The sequence below is a fragment of the Macaca nemestrina genome, chromosome 3 (genome assembly GCF_043159975.1).
Source record: "Macaca nemestrina isolate mMacNem1 chromosome 3, mMacNem.hap1, whole genome shotgun sequence".
NCBI lineage: Eukaryota > Metazoa > Chordata > Mammalia > Primates > Cercopithecidae > Macaca > Macaca nemestrina.
This window is the reverse complement of record NC_092127.1, coordinates 190,242,613-190,268,018: the sequence shown is the minus strand read 5'-3', so window position 1 is coordinate 190,268,018 and position 25,406 is coordinate 190,242,613. Positions and strand designations below refer to the sequence as shown.

The 25,406-nt window shown below is 49.0% G+C and overlaps 2 protein-coding genes across 2 annotated transcripts in view; both read left to right on the top strand.

Moving 5' to 3' along the window:
• LOC105483852 (cilia and flagella associated protein 99) overlaps positions 1 to 203 on the top strand; it is a 72,918-nt gene extending 72,715 nt beyond the window's left edge. The window contains exon 18 of the mRNA XM_011744875.3: positions 44 to 203. The gene's annotated coding sequence lies outside the window, so the exon portion shown is untranslated. The remainder of the gene's footprint in view (positions 1 to 43) is intronic.
• LOC105483937 (ring finger protein 4) lies at positions 64 to 24,733 on the top strand. The gene is made up of 7 exons (XM_071093917.1): positions 64 to 203; positions 7,685 to 7,799; positions 10,433 to 10,512; positions 20,824 to 20,833; positions 21,301 to 21,460; positions 21,957 to 22,005; positions 22,540 to 24,733. The coding sequence occupies exons 1-7, from the start codon at positions 195 to 197 to the stop codon at positions 22,687 to 22,689; spliced, it is 573 nt and encodes a 190-aa protein (XP_070950018.1). The 5' UTR covers positions 64 to 194; the 3' UTR covers positions 22,690 to 24,733.
• Positions 24,734 to 25,406: the final 673 nt, after the last annotated feature.

The window sequence follows — 25,406 nt, the reverse complement described above, 5'->3', positions numbered from 1 at the left end:
TGTAAGTGGCAGCATTTATCAAATCAGTATCTTTGTTTTTCAGGACTTGAAAATACTGGAAATCTGTCCGGATCCAAACTCTTTTGCAAGCCAGATGAGTAACCAGATGGCATGAAAGGTTGAGAACATTTGACTTCCCTGCAAACCTTGGTATAGATCACTTCCTCTCCTGTAGGTTGGCACCAAAGAGCACAATGAGTACAGTAAGTTTTATCTCTTGAATTTGTGATTTTTTAGGGCTAATTAACTACCTTCTTCCTTGTAGCACATGAATGAAAGTGAGTTCCATAATGGCACTTCAGAGTAGCCCCACTTCTTGAAGGAGTGTGTATAGGATCTTTCTGGTAGTTACATCAGCTCACTTATCGACACTGAACTAAATTCCAGTCATAAAGGGCAGTGCCCAGAAGACAAAAGGCTAAGAAGGAATAGCTTAGGGTTTGGTAATCTCAGACCTTCACAGCAGTCGTACTAAGACTTTTTGCTTTTTAAAATTATTTGTAGACTGGGCATGGTGACTCACACCTGTAATCACAACACTTGGGAGGGGTTAAGGTAAAAAGATCACTTGAGCCTAGGAGCACCCAGGGCAACATAGGCCCTATCTCTACAAACAAATAAACAAAAAAAAAATTGAGCCAGGCGTGGTGGGGTGCACCTGTAGTCCCAGCTACTTGGGAGGCTGAGGCAGGAAGATTCCTTGAGCCCAAGAGTTCAAGGCTAGCTATGATGACACCACTGCACTCCAGCTGGATGACAGAGTGAGACCCTGTCTCTATAAAAGTCTTTCCACCCAGTTTTCCATTTTTCCTTCTATTTTGTTTCTCTGTGACGTTCTTGGTTCATTCATTGTGAGCATGATAGTAATGATCCATAGTGAAAAGTTTCTTATATTCTGTGACCAAAGTTGATTCGTCATTATAATAACTGTTTAGAGCTTTTGTTTATTTTCTGAAACAGGGTCTTGCCCTGTCACCCAGCCTGGAGTGCAGTGGCCCGATCTTGGCTCACTGCAACCTTCATCTTCTGGGTTCAAGTGATTCTTGTGCCCCAACCGTCCACATAGCTGGGATCACAGGCGTGCACCTCCCCGCCCAGCTGATTTCTGTATTTTTAATAGAGACAGTTTTTGCCATGTTGGCCAGGCTGTTTTTGTTTGTTTTTTGAGGTGGAGTCTCTCTGTGTCGCCCAGGTTGGAGTACAGTGGCACTATCTCGGCTCGCTGCAACCTCTGCCTGCTGGGTTCAAGCAACTCTCCTGCCTCAGCCTCCTGAGTAGCTGGGATTACAGGCGCCTACCACCACACCCAGCTGATTTTATATTTTTAGTAGAGACGGGATTTCACCTTGTTGGCCAGGGTGATGTCAAATTCCTGACCTCAAGTGATCTTGGCCTCCCAAAGTGCTGAGATTGCAGACATGAGCCACTGTGCCCAGCAGTTTTTGTTTGTTTTTAAGAGACAGGGTCTCTGTCTCCCTGTCTGGCGTGCAGTGGTGTGATCATAGCTCACTGCAGTCTCCAACTCCTGGAGTCAAGCAGTCCTTTCACCTCAGCATCCTGGGTAGCTAGGATCATAGGCATGCACCGTCACACCTATGATCACAAAATTAGCCACACCTGGCTAATTTTTAAGAAAATATTGGTTAGGGCCGGGCGCGGTGGCTCAAGCCTGTAATCCCAGCACTTTGGGAGGCCGAGACGGGCGGATCACGAGGTCAGGAGATCGAGACCATCCTGGCTAACACGGTGAAACCTCGTCTCTACTAAAAAAAAAATACAAAAAAAAAAACTAGCCGGGCGAGGTGGTGGGTGCCTGTAGTCCCAGCTACTCAGGAGGCTGAGGCAGGAGAATGGCGTAAACCCGGGAGGCGGAGCTTGCAGTGAGCTGAGATCCGGCCACTGCACTCCAGCCTGGGTGACAGAGCGAGACTCCGTCTCAAAAAAAAAAAAAAAAAAAAAAAAAAGAAAAGAAAATATTGGTTGGGCGTGGTGGTTTACACCTGTAATCCCAGCACTTTGGGAGGCCAAGGTGGGTGGATCACAAGGTCAGGAGCTCAAGACCATCCTGGCTAACACGGTGAAACCCCGTCTCTACTAAAAATACAAAAATTAGCCGGGCATAGTGGCAGGCACCTGTAGTCCTGGCTACTCGGGAGGCTGAGGCAGGAGAATGGCGTGAACCCAGGAGGCAGAGTTTGCAGTGAGCTGAGATCGCGCCACTGCACTCCAACCTGGGGGACAAAGCAAGACTCCGTCTCAAAAAAAAGAAAAAATTTTTTTTGTAGGCATGGAGTCTTGCTTTATTGCCCCGACTGATCTTGAGCTTCTGGCTTCAAGCAATCCTCCCACCTAGGCTCCCAAAGTGAGTGACCATATCCAGACTGTTTAGAGCTTTTATTGCATCTGTGAGGCAGCTCTGGTTTGGTGTAATTCAGGTATCATGTGGAACCCCTTGAGCTCTAGAGGAGATTGCCTGAAGGTCCCCCTGTCCCAGTTTATTCCCTACTGATAGAGTTCCCACTGCAAGGTGGTTTAAATGATCTAAACTCTAAAACAACTGTTGTCTGAGATCCTGAATTCCTTGTCAGACAGACCAGATGTGAAATAGCCTGCTGATTTCTTCCAGTGCTCCAGAGATGCTGTGAATGGTATGGGAAGATGGATGGTGGGGGCAGGATGAGGCTGAACAAACAGCTCTCAGAGGGAACGGTCACGGAAATGCTGGTCACACCCTCTGAGTCATTTGAGTGCTCACCCTCTTCTGTTACTTCCTTTCCTGGCCCCCATTTTGCTCCAGGACCCACTTTTGATGGTGATACACAAAAAAGCCTGCTTCTTTGACCTCCCACCTTGGTGCTTCACCTGCAGGTTACCACGTAGCTCACCTATAGGGAAATAGGTGCTCTAAGCCTTACCTCTGAAGCCCCATCTCTGCTTAGGCTGGATCAGAACAGGCAAAACAATGTAGCCTTTTGTGAGTGTGTGTGAAGAAATTGGTTAAAATTCCTGAAAGTTATGGTGTGGTTATAGCTTATGTGGTTGTGATTGGATGGTCAGTTTTCACCAAAAGCTATGGACCTCTGAGGGCCCTGCTAGTAAAAAGGAGAAGAGTTATGACCAGAATTATGGGAGGGCGAGAGGGGAGAGTTCTGCAGATATTCCTGGATTTATTGAGCCTGTCTTGAGTGGTGCAGGGAAGCTACTTGGGGGGAGGAGGGGGCTCAGAGAAAGCAGAGTGGGAGGGTGAAGGATGTCCTCAGGAAGGAGGTGACATTTGAGTGGGTTCTGGAAAGCTGGGCAAGAATTGGCCAAGTGAAGAAAGGGAGGGATGGGTACTCCAGGCAGGGAAGAAGCTCTGGATAAAGGCATGGAGGGGTCGATAGAGCAGGCAGGAAAGAGGATTCCTGAGGTTAGGGAGGGGTGGGGACATTCCTGTAATTATCCATGAGGGGAGATTTGGGGTCCAGGACCCATGGCTGCTTTCTTGGCTCCCTCAGTGGGGCCCCGAAACCACACAGGTAGCTGTGGGACATGAAGGTCTGCTTAGCAGTGTCTAGTAAGAAAGACTTGGTCTGCTACAGACTGGGCATGGTGGATCACAGGAGTTCGAGACCAGCCTGGCCAACATGATGAAACCCTATCTCCACTAAAAATACAAAAAAAATTAGCTGGGCATGGTGGCAGGTGCCTGTAATCCCAGCTACTCGGGAGGCTGAGGCAGGAGAATTGCTTGAACCCAGGAGGCAGAGGTTGCAGTAAGCTGAGATCGTGTCACTGCACTCCTGCCTGGGCGACAGAGCCAGACTCTGTCTCAAAGAAAAAAAAAGACTTGGTCAGCTACAAGGGAAGGAGGGTACAAGGACAAAGGACATTATCAAAGAGAATGGGATAAATTTTTTATTTATTTATTTTGAGACAGAAGTCATGCTCTGTCGCCTAGGCTGGAGTGCAGTAGGTGCAATATTGGCTCACTGTAACCTCTGCCACCCGGGTTCTAGTGATTGTCCTGCCTCAGCCTCCCAAGTAGCTGGGACTACAGGTGCGTGCCACCAGGCCCGGCTACTTTTTGTGTTATTAGTAGAGACAAGGTTTCAGCATCTTGGCCAGGCTGGTCTTGAACTCCTGACCTCGTGATCCATGAGAATGGGGTAAATATTAAAGAGTCCTAAGTGTTTGAAATGCTTGTTTTCCGGTGCTGTAAAAAAACAGCATTTGAACATAAATTTAATATTTTCAGCAAGGCCTTTTTTTTTTTTTTTGAGACGGAGTCTCACTCTGTCGCCCAGGCTGGAGTGCAGTGGCCGGATCTCAGCTCACTGCAAGCTCCGCCTTCCGGGTTCACACCATTCTCCTGCCTCAGCCTCCCGAGTAGCTGGGACTACAGGCGCCCGCCACCTCGCCTGGCTAGTTTTTTGTATTTTTAGTAGAGATGGGGTTTCACCGGGTTAGCCAGGATGGTCTCGATCTCCTGACCTCGTGATCCGCCCGTCTCGGCCTCCCAAAGTGCTGCGATTACAGGCTTGAGCCACCGCGCCCGGCCAGCAAGGCCATTTTTATACTTTCTGCAGAAAGGGTACACTCACCAGTAGTTTTGCCGTGAGAGTACATTGAATAAAGGAGACAGGGTTATTTATAACTTGGTGTGTTTACCCTATTGCTGTGTTCGGTTTTTATTGGCTGGAATGGGACCTCACATTCTGTATTTGTCCCAATTGGTTAGTAACTTACAACTTTTTGTTGTTGTTGTTGTTGTTGTTGTTGTTGTTGTTTTTGAGACGGAGTCTTGCTCTGTCGCCCAGGCTGGGGTGCAGTGGCCGGATCTCAGCTCACTGCAAGCTCCGCCTCCCAGGTTTACGCCATTCTCCTGCCTCAGCCTCCCGAGTAGCTGGGACTACAGGCGCCCGCCAACCCGCCCGGCTAGTTTTTTTGTATTTTTTAGTAGAGACGGGGTTTCACCGTGTTAGCCAGGATGGTCTCCATCTCCTGACCAAAGTGCTGGGATTACAGGCTTGAGCCACCGCGCCTGGCCGTTGTTGTTGTTGTTGTTGGGGGGGAGGGGAGATGGAGTCTTGCTCTGTCTTCCTAGGCTGGAGTGCAGTGGTGTGATCTCGGCTCATTGCAAGCTCTGCCTCCTGGGTTCACACCATTCTCCTGCCACAGTCTCCTGAGTAGCCGGGACTACAGGCGCCCGCCACCACGCCCGGCTAATTTTTTTTTGTATTTTTTTAGTAGAGATGGGGTTTCACCGTGTTAGCCAGGATGGTCTCAATCTTCTGACCTCGTGATCCACCCACCTCAGTCTCCCAAAGTGCTAGGATTACAGGCGTGACCGCGCCTGGCCAGAACTTTGTAAAAGAGGCAAAGGCAGAGGAGAATAAAGGAATGAGGAAGTAACTTATGGAATGCTGAGAAAGGTAAAAATAACCTTTAAATAAGGAAGAGAAACAGGCTATGATCTAATGCTTGCTTGGACTAATATAAGCATGCTAGGGTAAATATTTAGGCTAAATTGTGGGAGCTAAGAATATAAAGTACATTGATTTCTTTTTTATGGCTAGCAGATATTTAATGTTAGTACAGGTCTTTGAGTAAGTTTTGCTTTTAAGAGAAGTTACTGTTTATTTGTAATTAGATGGGGAGGAAAGTCTTTGAAGAGGAACGTCTACTTTTTACATAAGTAACCTAGTAACTGCTGGGGAAACCCTTAAAACACTAGGCAGTAGAACTCCACTGAGGTTGTTGTCAGCTCACTTGAGGCCAAGAGCAACTGCCCACCTGGGAGTTATGGCTGCTGTCACTTGGCCTCTGGGCCCTCCTGGGGCTGTTTTTGTGCTCCTTAGTCGGTGGGAAGTTGCTAGACCCAGCTTCATTTCCAGAACATCTCAAGCTGCCATTTGATAAGAGTAGCATTGCAACACAGATATAATTAGGCTTATCCCTGTTACCTGGCATGGGCTTGGCTGGGTGGTGAGTGTTCCTAGATCTTGTATGAATCTCACTTGCAATATCTGGTCCTTTCAGAGTTTCCTGGGACAGATTGACCCTAGTAAGGCTAAGGAATTGGCATAGTAGCATATTCCACCTCTGTGTAGTACTTTACATGCATGATCTCATTTAGACCTTATAACAGTTCTGCAAGGCTGGTACTGGTGGGGAACTTGAGACTTAGTAGTGTAGTACTTGTCCAGGTGGTCCAGTGTGAAGGATAGCAGGACAGGGCACAGGGGAGAAGAGCACAGAAATAAACAGTGGGAATAACAAGGCGACAGGCTCTGTTGGGAGGCTCTGTCTCTTGGTTAAGGTGGAGGGTATTCTCAACTTGTCTTTTGGGACCAGCCAGCCCAGAAATGGCTAGAGCATATTGGCAAAAGGCAGCCTAAGGATTTGGAAGAAAGGCTGGTCAGAGCGTCAGTTGCAGATCAGCCAGTTGAAAGCCTGAACCTTCCGGAAGACATGGCTCTTGGGTAGCCACTGGGAACATCCTTAAAACAGGTTTGGTTCTCTGAGTTCTTTGTGGGGGATGATTGTCTGGTGTGAATCACAGTTGATAATACCCTGAAAGGTTCAAGGCCACATTTCCCCGGGGAAGATGAGCTTTCCACAATGTATAGAAACTCAGAAAACTCCAAGTTCTTTATGCTAAGAAACAAAAAGGGCTCAGAAAGGCTGGACACAAAGTCAGGGAAGAGAAATTGATAACTTGGTTAAAGGGAAGGGTTTCCAGCCTTTTGGCCAGGGCATCCACGACAAGTCCAAATCCTGACTTGCCCTGAAGCTTTTGTAAAGGGATGCATCGTGTCCCTTTTGACGTGCCAATAGTTTTTGTTTTTTTGGGTTTTTTTGTTTGTTTGTTTTTGAGACGGAGTCTCGCCCTGTTGCCCAGGCTGGAGTGCAGTGGCGCATCTCAACTCACTGCAAGCTCCGCCTCCCGGGTTCACGCCATTCTCCTGTCTCAGCCTCCCAAGTAGCTGGGACTACAGGCGTCCGCCACCACGCCCGGCTAATTTTTTTTGTATTTTTAGTAGAGAGGTGTTTCACCGTGTTAGCCAGGATGGTCTCGATCTCCTGACCTCATGATCCACCTGCCTCGGCCTTCCAAAGTGCTGGGATTACAGGCATGAGCCACCACGCCTGGCTTGTTTTTGTTTTTTTGAGATGGAGTCTCACATTGTTGTCCAGGCTGGAGTACAGTGACATGATCTCAGCTCACTGCAACCTCCGCTTCCTGGGTTCAAGCGATTCTCCTGCCTCAGCCTCTGGAGTAGCTGGGATTACAGGTGCCTGCCACCAGGCCCAGCTAACTTTTTGTATTTTTAGTAGTGATGAGGTTTCACCATGTTGGCCAGGCTAACCTTGAACTCCTGACCTCATGATTCTCCTGCCTCAGCCTCCCAAAGTGCTGGGATTACAGGCATGAGCCACCACCCCAAGCCGACCTGCTGATGGTTTGATAAAACAGAAGTTTTACTTTCTAGAATTTCTACTTGTTGTATGTCTTGGATGATTTCTCTCTATATAAGCATTCAGTATTCTGGAATCTCAAGTTTTGAGAGGAACCCTAACTTCAAGTCTACTCACTGACCTGTTAGTGAGGTGAACCGTTTCTGTTGTTGCCCCTTTAGTTCTTCCTGAAACCCTGACATTCTGATGTTCATGTGACTATTCTTTCCCCCTTGCTACTCAGAGAAAACGTCGTGGTGGAGCAATAAATTCTAGACAAACCCAGAAGCGAACTCGGGAAGCAACCTCCACCCCCGAGATTTCCTTGGAAGCAGAGCCCATAGAACTCGTGGAAACCGGTAAGATTGCCAGGGACACTACAACTGTGGGATGTTAAAGTGGAGAGAGGTGGCTCACTGTACCAGGGTGAGCTATTAGAAGGTGTTTTCCGTGTCTTTAGAAGGCCTATGCAATCTCAGCTCACCATTTACAACTCAAAGCTTCACGGATTCTGAAATAGCCTCTCAGCTGGTTTAACTATTCAACTCTGATAATGTTTAGCAGTGGGGTAGGACCCATTTAGAAAAGTCTCTAGTGCCAATGAGATAGCCCACCTTTTCTTTTTGAAATTACATCCCCAATTTGCTTGACCTCATAAAGGACTTGGCCTTCCTCCTCTGGTTTTCATTAAGACACAAAGTCACCCGCAAAGGTAAACCTGTCCACAGAGCTCTCTGTGTTGGAGCTTGGTGTAGGCAGAGTCCAGATTGGATTTCGCCTTTCTGCCTGCTCAAGAAGTGGTTGATGACCCGCCTGAGTTAAGTCCCTTTGCTCTGCATATATTGTTTTTATAACTAGGATATCTGCAAACTGGCATTTTAAACAGAAGCAACTTAGTGCAAGATAAATTTCATGGGCCCCCCAGGAGTAGTGAAGTTCTCTATGTGGTCTCTGAGTTTCACTTCTACAAGTGAATTCTTGAAAGCCTTGACTTGAGGCTAAGATCCTGGCTCTAGACCAAAAAGGAATCAACCGCTTTCCAGCATGGCACTTGTCATCCTCTAGGCAGTCTTACCCCTGTGTGTGCTTAGGGCTGCCCATTAGAGCACTTTTTTGTTTGAGACGGAGTTTCACTCTGTCACCCAGGTTGGAGTGCGATGGTGCGATATCGGCTCACAGCAACCTCTGCCTCCCAGGTTTAAGCGATTCTCCTGCCTCAGCTTCCCAAGTAGCTGGGATCACAGGTGCCCACCACCACACCTGGCTAATTTTTTTGTGTTTTTAGTAGAGATGGGGTTTCACCATGTCAACCAGGCTGGTCTCAAACTCCTGACCTCAGATTATCCACCTGCCTTGGCCTCCCAAAGTGCTGGGATTATCAGCATGAGCCACTGCTCCAGGCCTAGAGCACTGTTTTTGTAAGAGCCCAGAATTGTGTTCACCAGAAAGAGAATGGTTCAATAAATTGTTGTATATCAGTATATGGACTGTTGGGCAGCCCTTCTTTTTAATAAAGAATGCAATAATGTTATATAAATTATATTGTATATCTAAGGTTATCATGGTTTTTATTCCTGTGAAACTTTATGATACAAGAAAATAAAACAGGCCAGCCAGATTGCTTGAGCCCAGGAGTTCCAGACGAGCCTGGACAGCATAGCAAGACCCTGTCTCTACAAATAAAAAAATTAGCCAAGTGTGAGAGGCTGAGATCAGAGGATCACTTGAGCCTGGAACATTGAGGCTGCAGTGAGCTGTGATCATGCCACTGCACTCTAGCCTGGGCAACAGCAAAACCCCACCTAAAAAATAAATAAAAGAAGTTACGTTAGGCTGGGCGCTGTGGCTCACGCCTGTAATGCCAGCAGTTTGGGAGGCTGAGGCGTGCGGATCACCTGAGGTCAGGAGTTCCACTGTGCCTGGCCCATTTAGTGCTTTTAAATATTAATAGTAATCAGAAACAAAATGGTTGTGAGTCATTTTTTACTTTCTATAAATGGAAGTTGTACATTAACTGTTTGGTCCATGTCCTTTTCACCTTCATCCTGTGCTCACGTAGACATCACAGTATACCCTAAGGGCTGAAAGGCAAGCTTCACAAGAGATGCAACCCATTTTGTGTGCTGAGGTTCTAGGGACCAGTAAATATCACTGTTATTCTCCATCCAAGTAGGGAGACACTTGGGAGATAAATGGAGATTAAAAGTTTGTCCTTGGCTGGGCATGGTGGCTCACGCCTGTAATCCCAGCACTTTGGGAGGCTGAGGCGGGTGGATCACAAGGTCAGGAGTTCAAGACCAGCCTGGCCAAGATGGTGAAACCTCTTCTCTACTAAAAATACAAAAAAATTTAGCCAGGGATGCTGCCGGGTGCCTGTAATCCCAATTACTTGGGAGGCTGAGACAGAATTGCTTGAAGCTGGGATGCCGAGGTTGCAGTGACCCGAGATGATGCCACTGCACTCCAGCCTTGGCGACAGAACGAGACTCTGTCTCCAAAAAAAAAAAGAGTTTGCCCTAGATCCCTAGATTAACCAATGAAGTCATTAAACTAAGCCTGACTTTTGGTCCTTAGGCCAGGGGAGAGTGGTCTGCTTCCCCTACTGGGAGGAACGAAGGTTTCAGGCTTGTCCATCCCAAAGAGAAAGGCCCAGGGCTGGGCATGCATGGTGCCTTCTCCCAGATGGGGCACAGAGGCATAGCCGTGTGGAAGTGGGATGCCGTGGCATAGAGGTGTGCGCGTGTGCACACATATATAACCGCCAAAGTACATTTGTAAAAACCATACATCCCCACTCAGAGGAGAATTCTGGAAGGGTGTTGACTGGCTTTCCCTCCTGAAGGAGGTGTTGGTCCTGGTGCTCTTTACAGTGTGTACTTCAGGATTATTTTAGTTAGGGGTAAACGTATATTACGTTTGCAGTCATACTAAAGAGTAGAGGGATACAACCTTATTTTCCTCTTAATGCTTGTTGAAATACTTTCTTTTGAAGCTGGAGATGAAATTGTGGACCTCACCTGTGAATCTTTAGAGCCCGTGGTTGTTGACCTGACTCACAATGACTCTGTTGTGGTAAGTGTTGGAGTGTGAGAGTCGGCTCTTTCTTGGGTGTGGGTCCCTGGCCAGTGCCAGCATCTGACAGCCTTGGTCACAGACTACAGGTCAAGGTTATAGCTTATGCTAAAGAAGTTCATGCATCTTGTGGAATTGAGCTTTTAGAAAGAAACTGTAACAACAACAATAATAAAGAAGTACATGCGGCCGGGCGCGGTGGCTCAAGCCTGTAATCCCAGCACTTTGGGAAGCTGAGATGGGTGGATCACGAGGTCAGGAGATCGAGACCATCCTGGCTAACACGGTGAAACCCCATCTCTACTAAAAATAAAAAAAAAAAACTAGCCGGGCGAGGTGGCGGGCGCCTGTAGTCCCAGCTACTCGGGAGGCTGAGGCAGGAGAATGGCGTAAACCCGGGAGGCGGAGCTTGCAGTGAGCTGAGATCCGGCCACTGCACTCCAGCCTGGGCGACAGAGCGAGACTCCGTCTCAAAAAAAAAAAAAAAAGAAGTACATGCATTCAGTGATGAGAGCCCAAAATGAAAAATGTTTCAGGAAAAATTTGTTATGGCCTTGTTGCCTATGGAGTAGGTCTTTGTAATCTGACCTTGCCACACCTGGGCACAAAAGTGGTTTGGGGAAAATCTCAAGGCCCCCACATCTGCCTTCAGTCCCTGATTACTCAGTTTACACCAGCTGTGTGACCTTGGGCATGTGACTTAGCCTCATTAGCCTCATTCACTTTCCATGAAATGGGGACAGGTCACTCATGTCAGTAGGGCATGGTGTAAGAGATCTTACAAGAGATGCCATGTTTGAGTGCCTGACACCTAGAATGGTGCCCAGTCACTGTGAGTTTATGCCCTCCCACCTGAAAGGAAAGAACGTTGGCCCAGCACTGCCAGTGGGAAATCTCTCAAGTTCTAAAAGCACCTGCTGTTGAGCATGGCCTCGGGATGCAGGCTCCCTGCATTGCCACCTGATGCCTGCTGTGTCCTGATGCCAGGGAGGCCGGAGTCCAGGAGGCTGCCTGTGTCCCTGTCCCATGGCATCGGTTGCAGACTGCAGGGGACGTGTGTGTTGCGTGTCCTGCCTGCCAGGAGGGAGGCCTTGTCTGGTCAGAGGACACATGGAGAAGCTATTTCTAGTAGACCTGTTTCATGGTACATGCAGGTCTGGGAGTCTGGTCAGCATCCTAAGTGCCGGTTTGCCTCCGCAAGATGCCACTTGAGCATTTTCTGACAGTGTGCTCGGACTGCAGATCAAGGGTAGGGGCAGTGGCACACTTGGCAGCATTGGCAGTGGGGTGGTAGGTGCTGCTGAGGAGGACTGTAGGGTGTGGGGGCTGCTAGTAGCTGAGTCTTCGCCTTGGCCCTGGGCTCACTGGTGTTTGGGTTATCCTGTCTGGCTGATGCCAGGGTATCTGAACAGGGACATACCATAGGTGTTGCTTCTTAGCTGTGCTGAGAACTTCAGAATAGGGTTATACTGAGAAGTTTCAAGACTTCAATCCATAGAAAGGGGCAGGGATAGAAAACCATCTGAGATAAGCAGCAGTGGGTTTAGTTGTAAGTGGTCTCTGCTTAGGTCTCATTAGTGTTTTCTCTGAGGTGCATATACACATACGACTTTGCGTATCGTCCCTGTGTACTCCGTGGATTTCTGCAAAGAGAACTAATTTGGTATGTTAACTGAAAGCTACAGCACAGTCACTGATTTTTTTCCCTGTTTTTCTTTTTCCCAGCTGACACCTTGGTTTCACCAGTTGCTAATTAAAGCTGAAAAGTGGTGTCTGCAAAAGTTTTTTTTTTCTTGAATACTCCATGTTCACCAGTCTTCTTGGCCTTTTCTTTCTGCCGGACCCTGAGGAGAGAGCTAGGATTCTGACCACAAAAAGACAATTACTGATTTTTTGTTGGCTGACAAACCAACATCATTTCCCCTTTCACACTTGTGTTTTCTTTTGCTTTAGAAACAGGATCTCGGCCGGGCGCGGTGGCTCAAGCCTGTAATCCCAGCACTTTGGGAGGCCGAGACGGGCGGATCACGAGGTCAGGAGATCGAGACCATCCTGGCTAACACGGTGAAACCCTGTCTCTACTAAAAAATACAAAAAACTAGCCGGGCGAGGTGGCAGGCGCCTGTAGTCCCAGCTACTCAGGAGGCTGAGGCAGGAGAATGGCGTAAACCCGGGAGGCGGAGCTTGCAGTGAGCTGAGATCCGGCCACAGCACTCCAGCCTGGGCGACAGAGCGAGACTCTGTCTCAAAAAAAAAAAAAAAAAAAGAAACAGGATCTCAGACTGGGCGGGGTGGCTCACGCCTGTAATCCCAGCACTTTGGAAGGCCGAGGTGGGCGGGCCACGAGTTCGGGAGTTTGAGATCAGCCTGGCCAACATGGTGAAACCCCATCTCTACTAAAAATACAAGGATTATGGCGGGCACCTATAATCCCAGCTACTGGGGAGACTGAGGTAGGAAAATTGGTTGAATTCAGGAAGTGGAAGTTGCAGTGAGCCAAGATCATACCACTGCACTCCAGCCCGGGCGACAGAGTGAGATTCTATCTCAAAAAAAACAAAACAAACAAACAAAATATAAAACTTAGACAGGCGTGATGATGCGCACCTGTAATCCCAGGTACTCGGGAGGGTGAGGCAGGAGAATTGCTTGAACCCAGGAGGCAAAGGTTGCAGTGAGCTGAGATCACGCCACTGCACTCCAGCCTAGGTGACAGAGCAAGACTCTGTCTCAAAAAAAAAAAAGAAACAGGGTCTCACTGTGTTGCCCAGGCTAGAGAGCAATGGCATGATAAGACCTTACAAATGCAGCCTCCAACGCCTGAGCATAAGTGATTCTCCCACATTATCCTCCTGAGTAGCTGAGGCTACAGGTGCATGCCACCATACCCTACTAAATTTGGGTGGGGTGGTGGTGGTGATTTTTTAATATTTTTGTAGAGACAGGGTCTCACTGTGATGCCCAGTCTGGTCTTGAACTCCTGGGCTCAAGCAGTCACCCACCTCACCCTCCCAAAGCACTAGGATTACAGTTGTGAGCCACCACACTGGCCAGCTTTGTTTTGTTTTGATGACTAAACTGCTCTTGCTACAAGGGCTTCCTCTCTGCACTTCCCTACCTTCCTTCTGTTTCCCTGCGCTAGGGCTCTATGTTGTCAGTCCTACTCCCAATTAACCTGGGGCTGCCTGGTTAACCTTTATAAGATCTGCAGTCATTGGGAGACCCAGGGACTGGGAATATTGGCATTGAGGGAGCTGCCCTGGAAAATGGATGGGTGGCCAGAGGGAGAGCTGATAGGTAAAAGGGAGACACTCCTGGCTTGGGAGGCAGGAGTCTTAGGTTCTGGTCTGAGATCTACTGGTCAGTTTGATCAGTGGATTTATCTCACACTGTCCTTAGTGTTCTCAGCCACAAAATAATTGTTTTGGACTTGATAGCTCTTGCTAATCATTCTCCACTTATTTTTGGTTTTAATAAGTCCATTTAATAAATGCCAGTTTATGAATTTACACTGAGACATATACCTGAGTTTGGAATTCTGCCTCTCTGAGCGAATCTGTTTGGGAGGCCTCTAATGCTATTCACTGAGGACAAGGGGCATCTATAGATGGATCATGTGTTCAGGGTGACCCTAGACTCCACCTGCAGGAGAATGTAAAATGGATAAATGTATTATTTCTGGAAGTGGGGTAACCTTCCTTACCAGTTCCACCAGGACCTGTTGAATAGCTTGAGTGCACTGCTTTAGCTCCTGGAGCTCTGTACCTTTAAGACAGGAATCCCTGGATACCAGGATCCAGAGGTAGCCGTCAGAACATCAGGGAACCCTCCAAACTCTGTGCCTGTGGTCCCAGCTACTGGGGAGGCTGAGCAAGGAGGATCTCTTGAACTCAGGAGTTCAAGGCCAGCCTGGGCAACGTAGTGAGACCCTGTTTCCTTCAAAAAAGAAAAAAAGACTGGAAACTCTGCATGCAGGTGTGCACCTTCTTCCAACTTTCAAAGGAATTCAAAGCCCCTGAAATATGAAGGGAAATGAAAAATGTGGTAAGATGCAGTGAGAGACTTTGTTCATCTCGCTTTATTACTTTCCCTCAAAATGAACTTTCATTTTTGGCATTGCATTGCCTAAAAAAGGCGTCACTGCTGCGTCCCGAGGTGTGAGTGTCTTTGAGTTTTACTGGATACATGCCAGACTGTTTTCTAAAGAGGGAGCAGTTCACATTCGTGCCAGTGTTTGAGGTTCTCCACATCCTCATGGTCACTTTTAATTTTAGCCATTCTGATGCTTGTCCAGTGGTGTCTCATTGTAGTTTTAATTTGTGCTTTTTGATTACTGATGGGATCAAACACCTTTTCATGTTTATTTTTCTCTTTTGTGAAGTGCTTGTTTTTTTTTTTTTGTTTTGTTTTTTTGTTTTTTTTTTTTGAGACGGAGTCTCGCTCTGTCGCCCAGGCTGGAGTGCAGTGGCGCAATCTCGGCTCACTGCAAGCTCCTCCTCCCGGGTTCCCGCCATTCTCCTGCCTCAGCCTCCCGAGTAGCTGGGACTACAGGCGCCCGCCACCGCGCCCGGCTAGTTTTTTTGTATTTTTAGCAGAGACGGGGTTTCACCGTGGTCTCGATCTCCTGACCTTGTGATCCGCCCGCCTCGGCCTCCCAAAGTGCTGCGATTACAGGCGTGAGCCACCGCGCCTGGCCTGCCATTTTTAAATCACAGAACACATTTTGTCATGGGTAAGACCCGTGCATGGAAGCTAGGCAGTTTTTGCCCTGAACGTCTTGAACAGTCAGCTTGAGTTTTCTGCAAATCAGCAAGCCTTCAAACATAACCCTTGAGGCCATCAGATACAATTTTGGTTCCTTGAGTCCTATCAGCTTTTTAAATAGTTGAAGAAATTGAACTAGAACAAAGCAAACTATTGGTTGTCTTCTTTTCCCTCCCCGAGACAGAGTCTCCCTCTGTCACCCAGGCTGGAGTGCAGTGGCACAGTCTTGGCTCACTGCAACCTCCATCTCCAGGGTGCCAGCGATTCCCATGTCTCAGCCTCCTGAGTAGCTAGGATTACAGGTGCATGCCACCTTGGCCAGCTAATTTTTGTATTTTTAGTAGAGATAGGGTTTCACCATGTTGACCAGGCTGATCTTGAACTCCTGGCCTCAAGTGATACACCTGAGTCAGCCTCCCAAAGTGCTAGGATTATAGACGTGAGCCACCATGCCCAGCCTCCTTGGTTGCTTTTAAATAGCAAATCTTTTTTTTTTTTTTTTTCTGTTTTGTGTGCCTTTTCCAAATTTGTTGATTTTTTTTTCTTTTTTTTTTTCCCCCTTGAAACAGGGTCTCACTTTGTTACCCAGGCTGGAGTGCAGTGGTGCCATCACGGCTCACTGCAGTCTATACCTCTTGGGCTCGGTTGAGCTTCCTGCCTCAGACTCCTAAGTAGCTGGGACTATAGGGGTGTGCCACTATAGTGATTTTTTATATTTTTTTTGTAGAGACAAGGTCTTACTATGTTGCCCAGGGTGGTCTCAAACTCCTAGGCTCAAGCAATCCTCCCACCTTGGTTTCCCAAAGGGCTGGGATTATAGTTGTGAACCACTGAGGCTGGCCTTGGATCACTTCATGAGCATTTTCAGTATGCCCATCTCTGCTCTGGCTGGAAGCAATGCAGTGGTAGAAAAGAGACTGGCACCTCTCTTCAAGGAATCGAGATTTTTTAGGGGGAGATTATTGAAAATGTTACTTAGGCTGTTTTTCTTAAATTTCCAAATATTGTCTCTTAGGTTGATTTTTCTGGAATCTTTTTTTGGTCTGTTTCTACAGTGTATTAATAAGTCACACTATTTGCTTTTTATTCTGTATCCTGCCTGGTTTTCCATTTATGAGACTCTGTAGAAAGGATGCTTGATATTTCTGGAAGGAAGGACGAGACAGAACCCTGTAGATCTCTGGGTATAAAGGACACAGGAGGCACACTCTTGGAATAAGTGAGCCAGCCCAATTCTATAGGAAGAAAGAAGAGCTCAGAAAAGCCCAAATATCATATCCAGGAATTAGCCAAGATGGGTTGGCTGCTCAGCTAGAACGTAATTGTCAGCACCAGTCTTCCCAACACTCCTGCCAGTGCTCCACTTAACAGGCATCAGTAACTGCATGATGTGTGTAGCTGTTGGACATCGAGTAGCCTTTTGTGTGCACAGTGCTTGGAGATGGCTGTGTCTCCAGTGGAGCAATGTGCAGTGCTGTGAGCTGTGAAGTTGTCTAAAGCAAGTGTGTCTCGGTGCTCTTGGCTGGGTGAACATTCCTAGAAATGCTAGGGGCCAGCCTGAGTGCACGGGACCCCAGTGATTCCTATACTTGTTTCTTTCATGCAGAGGTGTTCTGAGGCTCACTTGTGCTTTTAGAAGCACAAAGGGGCTTTGAGTGACCAATCAGATGTGCCTGCTGCAGGCCCACTTGTCTCTAAATGCTCTGACCTGTGGACTCTTCTCCATAGTTAACAAGTTAGAGTAAAGTGGAATGTATGAGAGAGTGAATCTTGTTCTTTTCTTTTTTCTTTTCTCTTTTTGAGACAGGGTCCGTTGCCCAGGCTGGAGGGCAGGGGCCCAATCTCAGCTCACTGTTGCCTCAACCTCCCAAATTCAAGAGATCCTCCTGCCTCAGCCTCAGGAGTACTGGGACTACAGGCACTCACTGCCATGTCCAGCTAATTGTTTGTATTTTTTGTAGTGACGGGGTCTCGCCATGTTGCCCTCCCAGGATGGTCTCGACCTCCTGAGCTCAAGCGATTCAGCCCACCTTGGCATCCCATGGTGCTGGGGTTGCAGGTGTGGGACACCATGCCCAGCCCAGGAAGTGTGAATTTCTGATCTTGGGCTAGCTTACCACCGTACTAATTAAACTATTCAGTCCAGGGGATTAGTTCATTGTTCTTATTTCAGTTTCGGTTTTTCACTTATCTTAAAGGCCTCTCAAATGGATTAGAGGCCGCAGAGCTTGTGTTGCACCTCTATCCATCTCTCAACTCATCTGGTAGGCGTTGATGAAGCGCTGGTACTCTTCCCCTTGCACCCATCTTCTGTGCTAGGCAAGCACTGCGTCACCCGCGGGGCCACAGCTGTGAGTTAAGTACATTACAGAGTTCTTGGCATGTCTGCAGGGATTCTGGAATTTGATGTGACTCGGCCACTGTGTGGAGGGAACACCAGTGACCAATACTGTCTTGTCCACCAGCTGAGAGGCCAGGCTGTGGTGTGTGTGTGTGTGTTTGAGACGGAGTTTCGCTCTTGTTGCCCAAGCTGGAATGCAATGGTGCGATCTCGGCTCACCACAACCTCCGCCTCCCAGGTTCCACCAAGTGAGTCTCCTGCCTCAGCCTCCCAAGTAGCTGGGATTACAGACATGAGCCACCACACGCCCAGCTAATTTTGTGTTTAACTAGTAGAGACGGGGTTTCTGCATGTTGGCCAGGCTGGTCTCAAACTCCTGACCTCAGGTGATCTGCCCACCTCGGCCTCCCAAAGTGCTGGGATTACAGGCGTGAGCCACCGCGCCCAGGCGTTTTTTTTTTTTTTTTTTCTTTCTTTTTGAGACAGTTTCACTATTGTTGCCTAGGTTGGAGTGCAATGGTGCGATTTTGGCCCACTGCAGCCTCTACCTCCCGGGTTCAAGTGATTCTCCTGCTTCTGCCTCCGAAGTAGCTGGGATTACAGGCGCCCACCACCACGCCCAGTTAATTTTTTTTTTTTTTTTTTTTTGAGACGGAGTCTCGCTCTGTCGCCCAAGCTGGAGTACAGTGGCCGGATCTCAGCTCACTGCAAGCTCCGCCGCCCAAGTTTACGCCATTCTCCTGCCTCAGCCTCCCGAGTAGCTGGGACTACAGGCGCTCACCACCTCGCCCGGCTAGTTTTTTGTATTTTTTTAGTAGAGACGGGGTTTCACCGTGTTAGCCAGGATGGTCTTGATCTCCTGACCTCGTGATCCGCCCGTCTCGGCCTCCCAAAGTGCTGGGATTACAGGCTTGAGCCACCGCGCCCGGCCTTTTTTTGTATTTTTTAAGTAGAGACGGGGTTTCACCGTGTTAGCCAGGATGGTCTCGATCTCCTGACCTCGTGATCCGCCCGTCTCGGCCTCCCAAAGTGCTGGGATTACAGGCTTGAGCCACTGCGCCCGGCGCCCAGCTAATTTTTGTAGTTTTAGTAGAGGCGGGGTTTCACCTTGTTTGCCAGGCTGGTCTCCAACTCCTGACCATGAGTGATTCACCCACCTCCGCCTCCCAAAGTGCTAGAATTCCAGTTGTGAGCCACTGCGCCTGGCCTGTGGTGTCATTCTTATGCTGAAGACTCATCTGTAAGCTGTTTTTCTCTCATTGAAAGTGGGGACCGTCAGAATTGTTACCAGTGAGGAAACACTCTGGCCCCCCTGTTCTTATGCACCCAGTAGTTGTGTGTATATCACCTGCTGCTTGCCAGCAGCCCCCGGGCTCAGGGCTCAGGACAGGCCTCAGTTTGGCACTATCCAGGGGCAAACTGGGTATGACTCATAGGAGACCATAAAGACTCAGTACCCACACTCTCATGGCTGGGGAACTGGGAGTGTCATAGCCCTTCCAGGTGTCCACACCTAACTAGTGGGTCATCTTGGCAGAGGGTGGAGGCATGCTGGAGCTGTAGAAAGCTGGGGTCATTTCGAGCCACAGAAGAATTTGCTTCTGCTCCCAGCTAAACGTTTCCACAGGGGCCAACACTGTTACCAGAGCCTCCTTTCTAGATTTCATGTGGACAGTACATTGTGCTGGCCCTGGTAAGTTTGGTCCTGTTGATGAGGTTGACTGATTGTCCCCGGATTTCCCTTTTCACCTTCTGCAGTCTCCTCTAAGAGGAAAGGGGAGCACTTTTCAGTGCCTCCACATGTGTGGATTATATTCTCATCTGCAAATCGAAGACCTTTATGCTCGGGCCTACATTCTTCCTGCATGGCCATTTGTGTATGTCAGGATGCCATTTGGGAAACAAAATCCACTCTAATTATTCTTAAGCTTAGTGGATTTTAACATGGAATCAGCAGTCTCTGGGCTGCGTCGCAAGGAATAACTCTTGACCTCGAAGTATTGACCCACCTAGGGAGCTGCTATGTCTGCTCCACGAAGAAAGTCTGGAGGTGGGATCCACCCCCTGCACTCATATCTTTGGGTTCGAGTAGACAGTACTGCAGACCCTTTCTAGGGAGGAGAGGCCTGGACTCAAGACATAGCAGCCTCTGCCAGAACTGTGTCTTCACGATGCAGCTGTGCCTGCCAGTGCCAACACCCACAGCAGCTCAGGTCAGCCTCCACCCCCTGCCCTGCCAGTAGCGTGAGTGTGTCTGTTTGAGGGAACATGGTTCACGTCCAGGATCCTAGCTGTGCGGGATCCAGAGTAGAGGATTAGAGCTTCTTGTCACTGTGGGGCAGATATCCTGCCCAGGGAACAGACAGGGTGAGGTGAGCAGTAGGGCTTTGGCGGTGAGAACTTTTCCTGAAGCAGCCCCCCCTGCATGCTGAGCGAGAGGGAAAGGGCGTTCCACTGACCTCCCTAGATGGGTAAGAGCACTTGGCCAGAAGGCGGGAGGAACCGAATTTGAAACTGTTGGAGCAGAAATCGTCTAGCTGTAAGTTCTGAGCTGGCAGGTGAGGGGCTTGTCAGGTTCTTAGACCCCCAGGACACAGAATTGGATTGAGCTCTGTCCTTGGTGTGTGTCACACGCATTGGTCATGCATAGCCTGCTTTGCTTTGTTAGTTATTTGTAACAACCTACTGAGCAATGCAAATCCTCCTCCACATGAAGGCTCCACCTTGGCAGGGGCCTACATTGGCCGTGTCAGCTTGCGAAAGCATGGTGCCCCTAGTGCTGTCTGAATGTTCACTGCCTCATGTAATCCTCACAACACCACAGTCAGAGGTGGGCTCTGGTGTTTTTCAGAAGAGGAAGCTGCAGCCCCCAGATAGTAAGTAAGGTCCCCAGGTCTTGCAGCCAGCACATGGTGTGGCTATGGCTGTGGCTGTGGCTGTGTTCACGCTCCCAGAGACTCCACTAAACACCCAACAGGGAGAGACACAGCCCATCAGCTGGGAGATGGAGTGACCTGGGAAATGGGCTTGATTGACTGGGGGAGGTGCACAGATACTCTGCAGGTGGGAGGAGGGTGGGGCCCCTGCTGCTCACCGGAGGGTTCCACAGAGGGTGTCACAGGTCAGAAAAAAGAAATGCCTTCATTTATCACTTATATCAAACTGATTGCTTGTTTCTCTTTTGTTTTTCTCCTTCTTTTTACAAGATTGTTGATGGTAAGTGGTTTCATTTCCTTTTTCACTGGGTTTGGAGCAAAAACTGCCTTAGGTGAGAGCTGCGGTGCGACAGGCCTTGGCAGACCTTCCCCAAGGGCTTGGAGCTCTCCAAGCAGGAAGATCCCTTCACACATACTGTGGTCAGACCCGCACAGGCAGTCCACTTGTGCCTGCTGAAGAAACTTCACCCCTATCACTGACACTGAGCTGTCGTCCTTTCTTGTGGCCTACCAGATTTTGGGGAAGGCTGGTAGCTCACAGCAGGGGTTGGGGCATTTCTCCTGAGAAGATAAGATAGTGGCCTCCAGAGCTGGGCAGAACCTTCTGGGTTATAGCTGAGCATGGCAGCAGTTTCTTTCTGGGGGTCCCAGGCAGGGAAGGAAGAGGGTCTTAAGAGGCATCAGGATGGGGGTGGTGAGGATGGTAAGAGTAGGGAGCCTCCAACCTGAAAATGTGACCTACCTTAGAAAGAAGAAGACCAAGGAGGAATGCTAGGAGGCTGCCCCAGGACCATGCTGACAGCTGCGTGGTGAGCAGTGACGACGAGGAGTTGTCCAGGGACAGAGACGTGTATGTGACTACCCACACTCCCAGAAACACCAGGGATGAGGGCGCTACAGGCCTCAGGTACCAACATGCCCCCAGCTCTGCTGCTGCCGTGCTAGGGGGTGGGGCCAGGGCATAGGAATGCTTTTCAGCAAATCTGTGAGCGCTTGGCCCTGGCAGGGCTTGACCAAGCCTCTCCCCAGCATCTGGATACAGTTGGAACCTGGCCCAGAACTGAGCCCAGCTGTTTCCACTGTAACCAGAGTATGCTGAGCGCTGACAGAGTGGGCGCAGGCAGTCCCAGTGGCTCCAGACAGGGATCCTGGGGCCAGTAGGGACCTGGGGGAGGGCAGGGTGACTCAGGTTGTCTGCACCTTCTGATGTTCACCATGCCACATGCCCTTGGGGCAGTTGGCTTTTCTGAAAGTCTCTTGGATGCCTGTGCTAAGGCAGAGTCAGAGGAGGCCGGGGTGGTTCTCTTGTAGGGGATGCAGGCCACTTACATGAAGGCCACTTATGGGGTATAATAAAATATTTGCATTGACTGAAAAACTAATGTGAAGCACTGTGCTCTTAGGCCCTCGGGTACTGTCAGTTGTCCTATCTGCATGGATGGATACTCTGAGGTAAGTAAACCAGGCTGTATCTTCCTTGCTTCTGGTTTCTAAACTTCATTGAAAGAACTGGATGAGACAGGATCTTCTCCCTTGGTGGGGCTGGACAGCCCTACTCGCAGTCGTGCCTGGGCATCACTTGCTGCAGATCTGCTTGTGAGTGGAGAATGTGCCAGTTTCTCCTTGGACCCTACAACTTTCACCTTCAGCGCCTGTACCCCTGTATGCCTTGAGCTTCCGGGTGTAAATGCGTCCTCCTTTTGTGTCCCGCATCCTGACTCTTCTGGAAGCGGCTAGTGTTTACTGGCGTCCCTCATAACCTTGGGCTGTCACACTGTTGAGATGCCATGGCCCCTGCCTCCTCCTCTCCAGCTTAGAGCGATCGCAGCAGGCACAGTTAGCTCTCCAGACCCCTCCCTGTTGCAGCCTGGCTCTTGTTTTCCTTCAATTGGTCATCTTAGGCATAGATGGGTGGGATTCTCTGGGGACCATGGCTGCTCTGGGATAAGGACAAACTCAGAGGCTCTTCTTTTTAATCCCTTCTAGATTGTGCAGAATGGACGTCTCATCGTTTCCACAGAGTGTGGCCATGTCTTCTGTAGCCAGTGCCTCCGCGATTCCCTGAAGAATGCTAATACTTGCCCAACTTGTAGGAAAAAGATCAACCACAAACGGTACCACCCCATTTATATATGAAGTATTCAGAGTCGCCCAGGAGACACGGATGGACAGACAGACAGACAGGTTCTCCAGTGGTCCTCCATTTTCCTGAGCTCAAAAAGACTGTTTCAGAACCAACGTCTCATATGTAAACTGCTCTTTTGTTTCCAACCCCTTCTTTTTGTTATCTCCAGTTTGATGCTATGGCGCTGGACCCAGGGCCCTCCCAGGCCATCTCTGTTCGTCTGGGGTGGTCCAGTTCTAGAGTGGGAGAAAGGGAGTCAGGCACATTGGGAATCGTGGTTCTAGTCTGGTTGCAGAACCTGCACATTTGCCAAGAAATTTTCCTTGTTTGGAAAGTTTGCCCCAGCTTTCCCAGGCACACCACCTTTTGTTCCAAGTGTCTGCCGGTCGACCAATCTGCCTGCCACACATTGACCAAGCCAGACCCAGTTCACCCAGCTCGAAGATCCCAGGTGCAAGAGTGGCCCCTTGAGGCCCTGGAAAGACCAATCACTGGACTTCTTCCCTTGAGAGTCAGAGGTCACCCGTGATTCTGCCTGCACCTTACCATTGATCTGCAGTGATTTCTGCAAATCAGGAGAAACTGCAGGGCAATCCCCTGTTTCCTAAGAACAAAAAAGTGCAATAAAGGCCATTTGTTACCTACTTTTCGGCACCCCACAAGATGTAGCACTATTAGCGTCCCCCTCAGAGGCCTAATGTTGCCTGGGGAGCAGTGCCCATCCCAGCCCGTTTCTGCCCGCCAGTTGTTCTCAGGAACCTTACCCATGCTCCAGCGTCCTTCACCTGGCACAGGACATGCAAGATAAATAGGGCAGGCACGTGTTTGGGTGTCCTCTCTTTTCTGATAAAATCCATCCTGTATTTGCCACACGCCCTCCAGTCCTCAGTTCCTCGGTTTCCACTGCCTAATGTCTGCCCCCGCGTAGATACTGAGAGGTGGTGGCAGTAATTGTGGCCTTATCAGCCGCTCAGTTCCAGGCTTTTGCCCAAGTCACTGTTGCTCCATGTTTCGGAGAACCTGGCCCACCTGACTTGGCTTTCTCATCCTTCCCAACCCAGTGCCATTTGTTTCAGAAGCTACTCCTCTGGCCAGCTGGGCTTGGATCCTTTGGGCTTTGACTGCTCCATAGGTTTTGATGGGTGAAACACGGGCCCAGATGACAACCTCTCCCTCACTCCACAGGTATGTGGGAGCCTCAGGTTCTCTGAAGGGCAGCAAAGTGGCCCACGCTGCCTCTGACAGCACAGGGCCTGGGGGTGGCTAACAAGAGAGGCCTTACAGTGCCAGCCTGCCTCCTCTTCCGCTGTCCTCCTTCCTCAGAGGGCTTCAAGCCAAACAAACGGCCTTTTCGTGTGAAACATCTTCAGAGTGGGAAAGGGGCCACTTCTGGCTTTGTTAGCAATAACTGACCTTCAGTTTACCCTTCTGAAGGAGCAGGGACTCAGCACAGAATTCACTTTAGACGGGGCTGAAGGAGTGTCCCTCCTCTATGTGAAAAGAAAATTGTTTTATTCTTCATTCTGACTTTTTAACTGTTTGGCTCACTTCCAGTTAGTTTGAATGAAAATAATAATTTTCTACTTGGAGTTGAAGAGGGCAGAATCCTCAGCTCTCATCATTGTGATGTGTAGCGTGTCTGCCCTCTGACTGAACATCATTGCCATTAACTTTCTTCTGGGCATCATGCGAGTGTCATGATGCCCAGACTTGGAGCAAGGCAACCTTGGAGTCAGTCCACTAATAAAATATGGTACCACCCATTTTTAAATTTCTTTTAAGTTTTATCCTTAAAGACAACTTCAGTGGTTAATTATAAAAGTTGTGTTACTTCGTCCTAAATTAAATTGATAAAAAGATTTAAAAATGTGTTTTGTTTCTACTATTCAGAAACTGCGAACTAGGGAAAGGTTGGTATGAAAAAAATGTCTTTCCTTTTTTCAATGTACATAGTTCAACTCTTTCTTTGTTACATTTAAACTGTATCCATGGATATCAGTCTGCTTTGGACTCCTCTGCTAGTGTTAAAGATGGAAATAAAACCATTAATTTGAACCAAGTATCTTTCACACACTCATTTGCTCTTTGGAACTAGAATCGGTTTCCCCCCTTTGTCTGCCTCACGTTGAGTGTATTTTGCGTTGGTGTGTGTTCGGGAAGTTCGCATGTCCGAAATCCAGCACGCTTGTGGGAGGCTGTTCTCGGAGCAGAGCCGGAAGCCCAAGCCCTGGAGTCCCTGAGAGAGCAGAGTCTACCCTGAGAGGCAGGGTCGACCGAGGAGCTGTCTGCTCAGCTCAGCCAGTCTCAGAGGTGTTGGGGTGCTGCTCTGAGTGCGATGGACTGAGATTGCCCTGGATGTCTTGCATTGCAGTGCCCCCCTTTGCCACCTAGATACAAAATTTGCCCTCTGAGTGGGAGTCAGCACTGGGAGTGCATGGATGTGCCAGCCACTGCCACAGGCGAGCAGTGCCAGCAAAGCCACAAGGAGGAAATGGGCTTGGCAGTGTGGCCAGGCTCTCCCTTTGCCTCTGGCCTCCTCTGTACCTATCCAGCTGTCCGCAGGGACTAGAAAGGCTCACATGCTGGCTGCCTGGGTCCCAAAGGCCTACCATCCGGTGCGGTTTCTTACCATGCTCCTGGCACTGCACTTTTGGCTCTGTGGGCAGTGAGGCAGACATCATGGAACATGTTTACAGAGGAGACAGTCCCCCAGGCCAGCGGAAAATTG

Coding starts and splice junctions, on each gene's coding strand:
- LOC105483937 (XM_071093917.1), top strand. Junction 7,800..10,432: donor CATAGAACTCGTGGAAACCG/GTAAGATTGCCA, acceptor TTTCTTTTGAAG/CTGGAGATGAAATTGTGGAC. Junction 21,461..21,956: donor GAGGGCGCTACAGGCCTCAG/GTACCAACATGC, acceptor CTGTGCTCTTAG/GCCCTCGGGTACTGTCAGTT.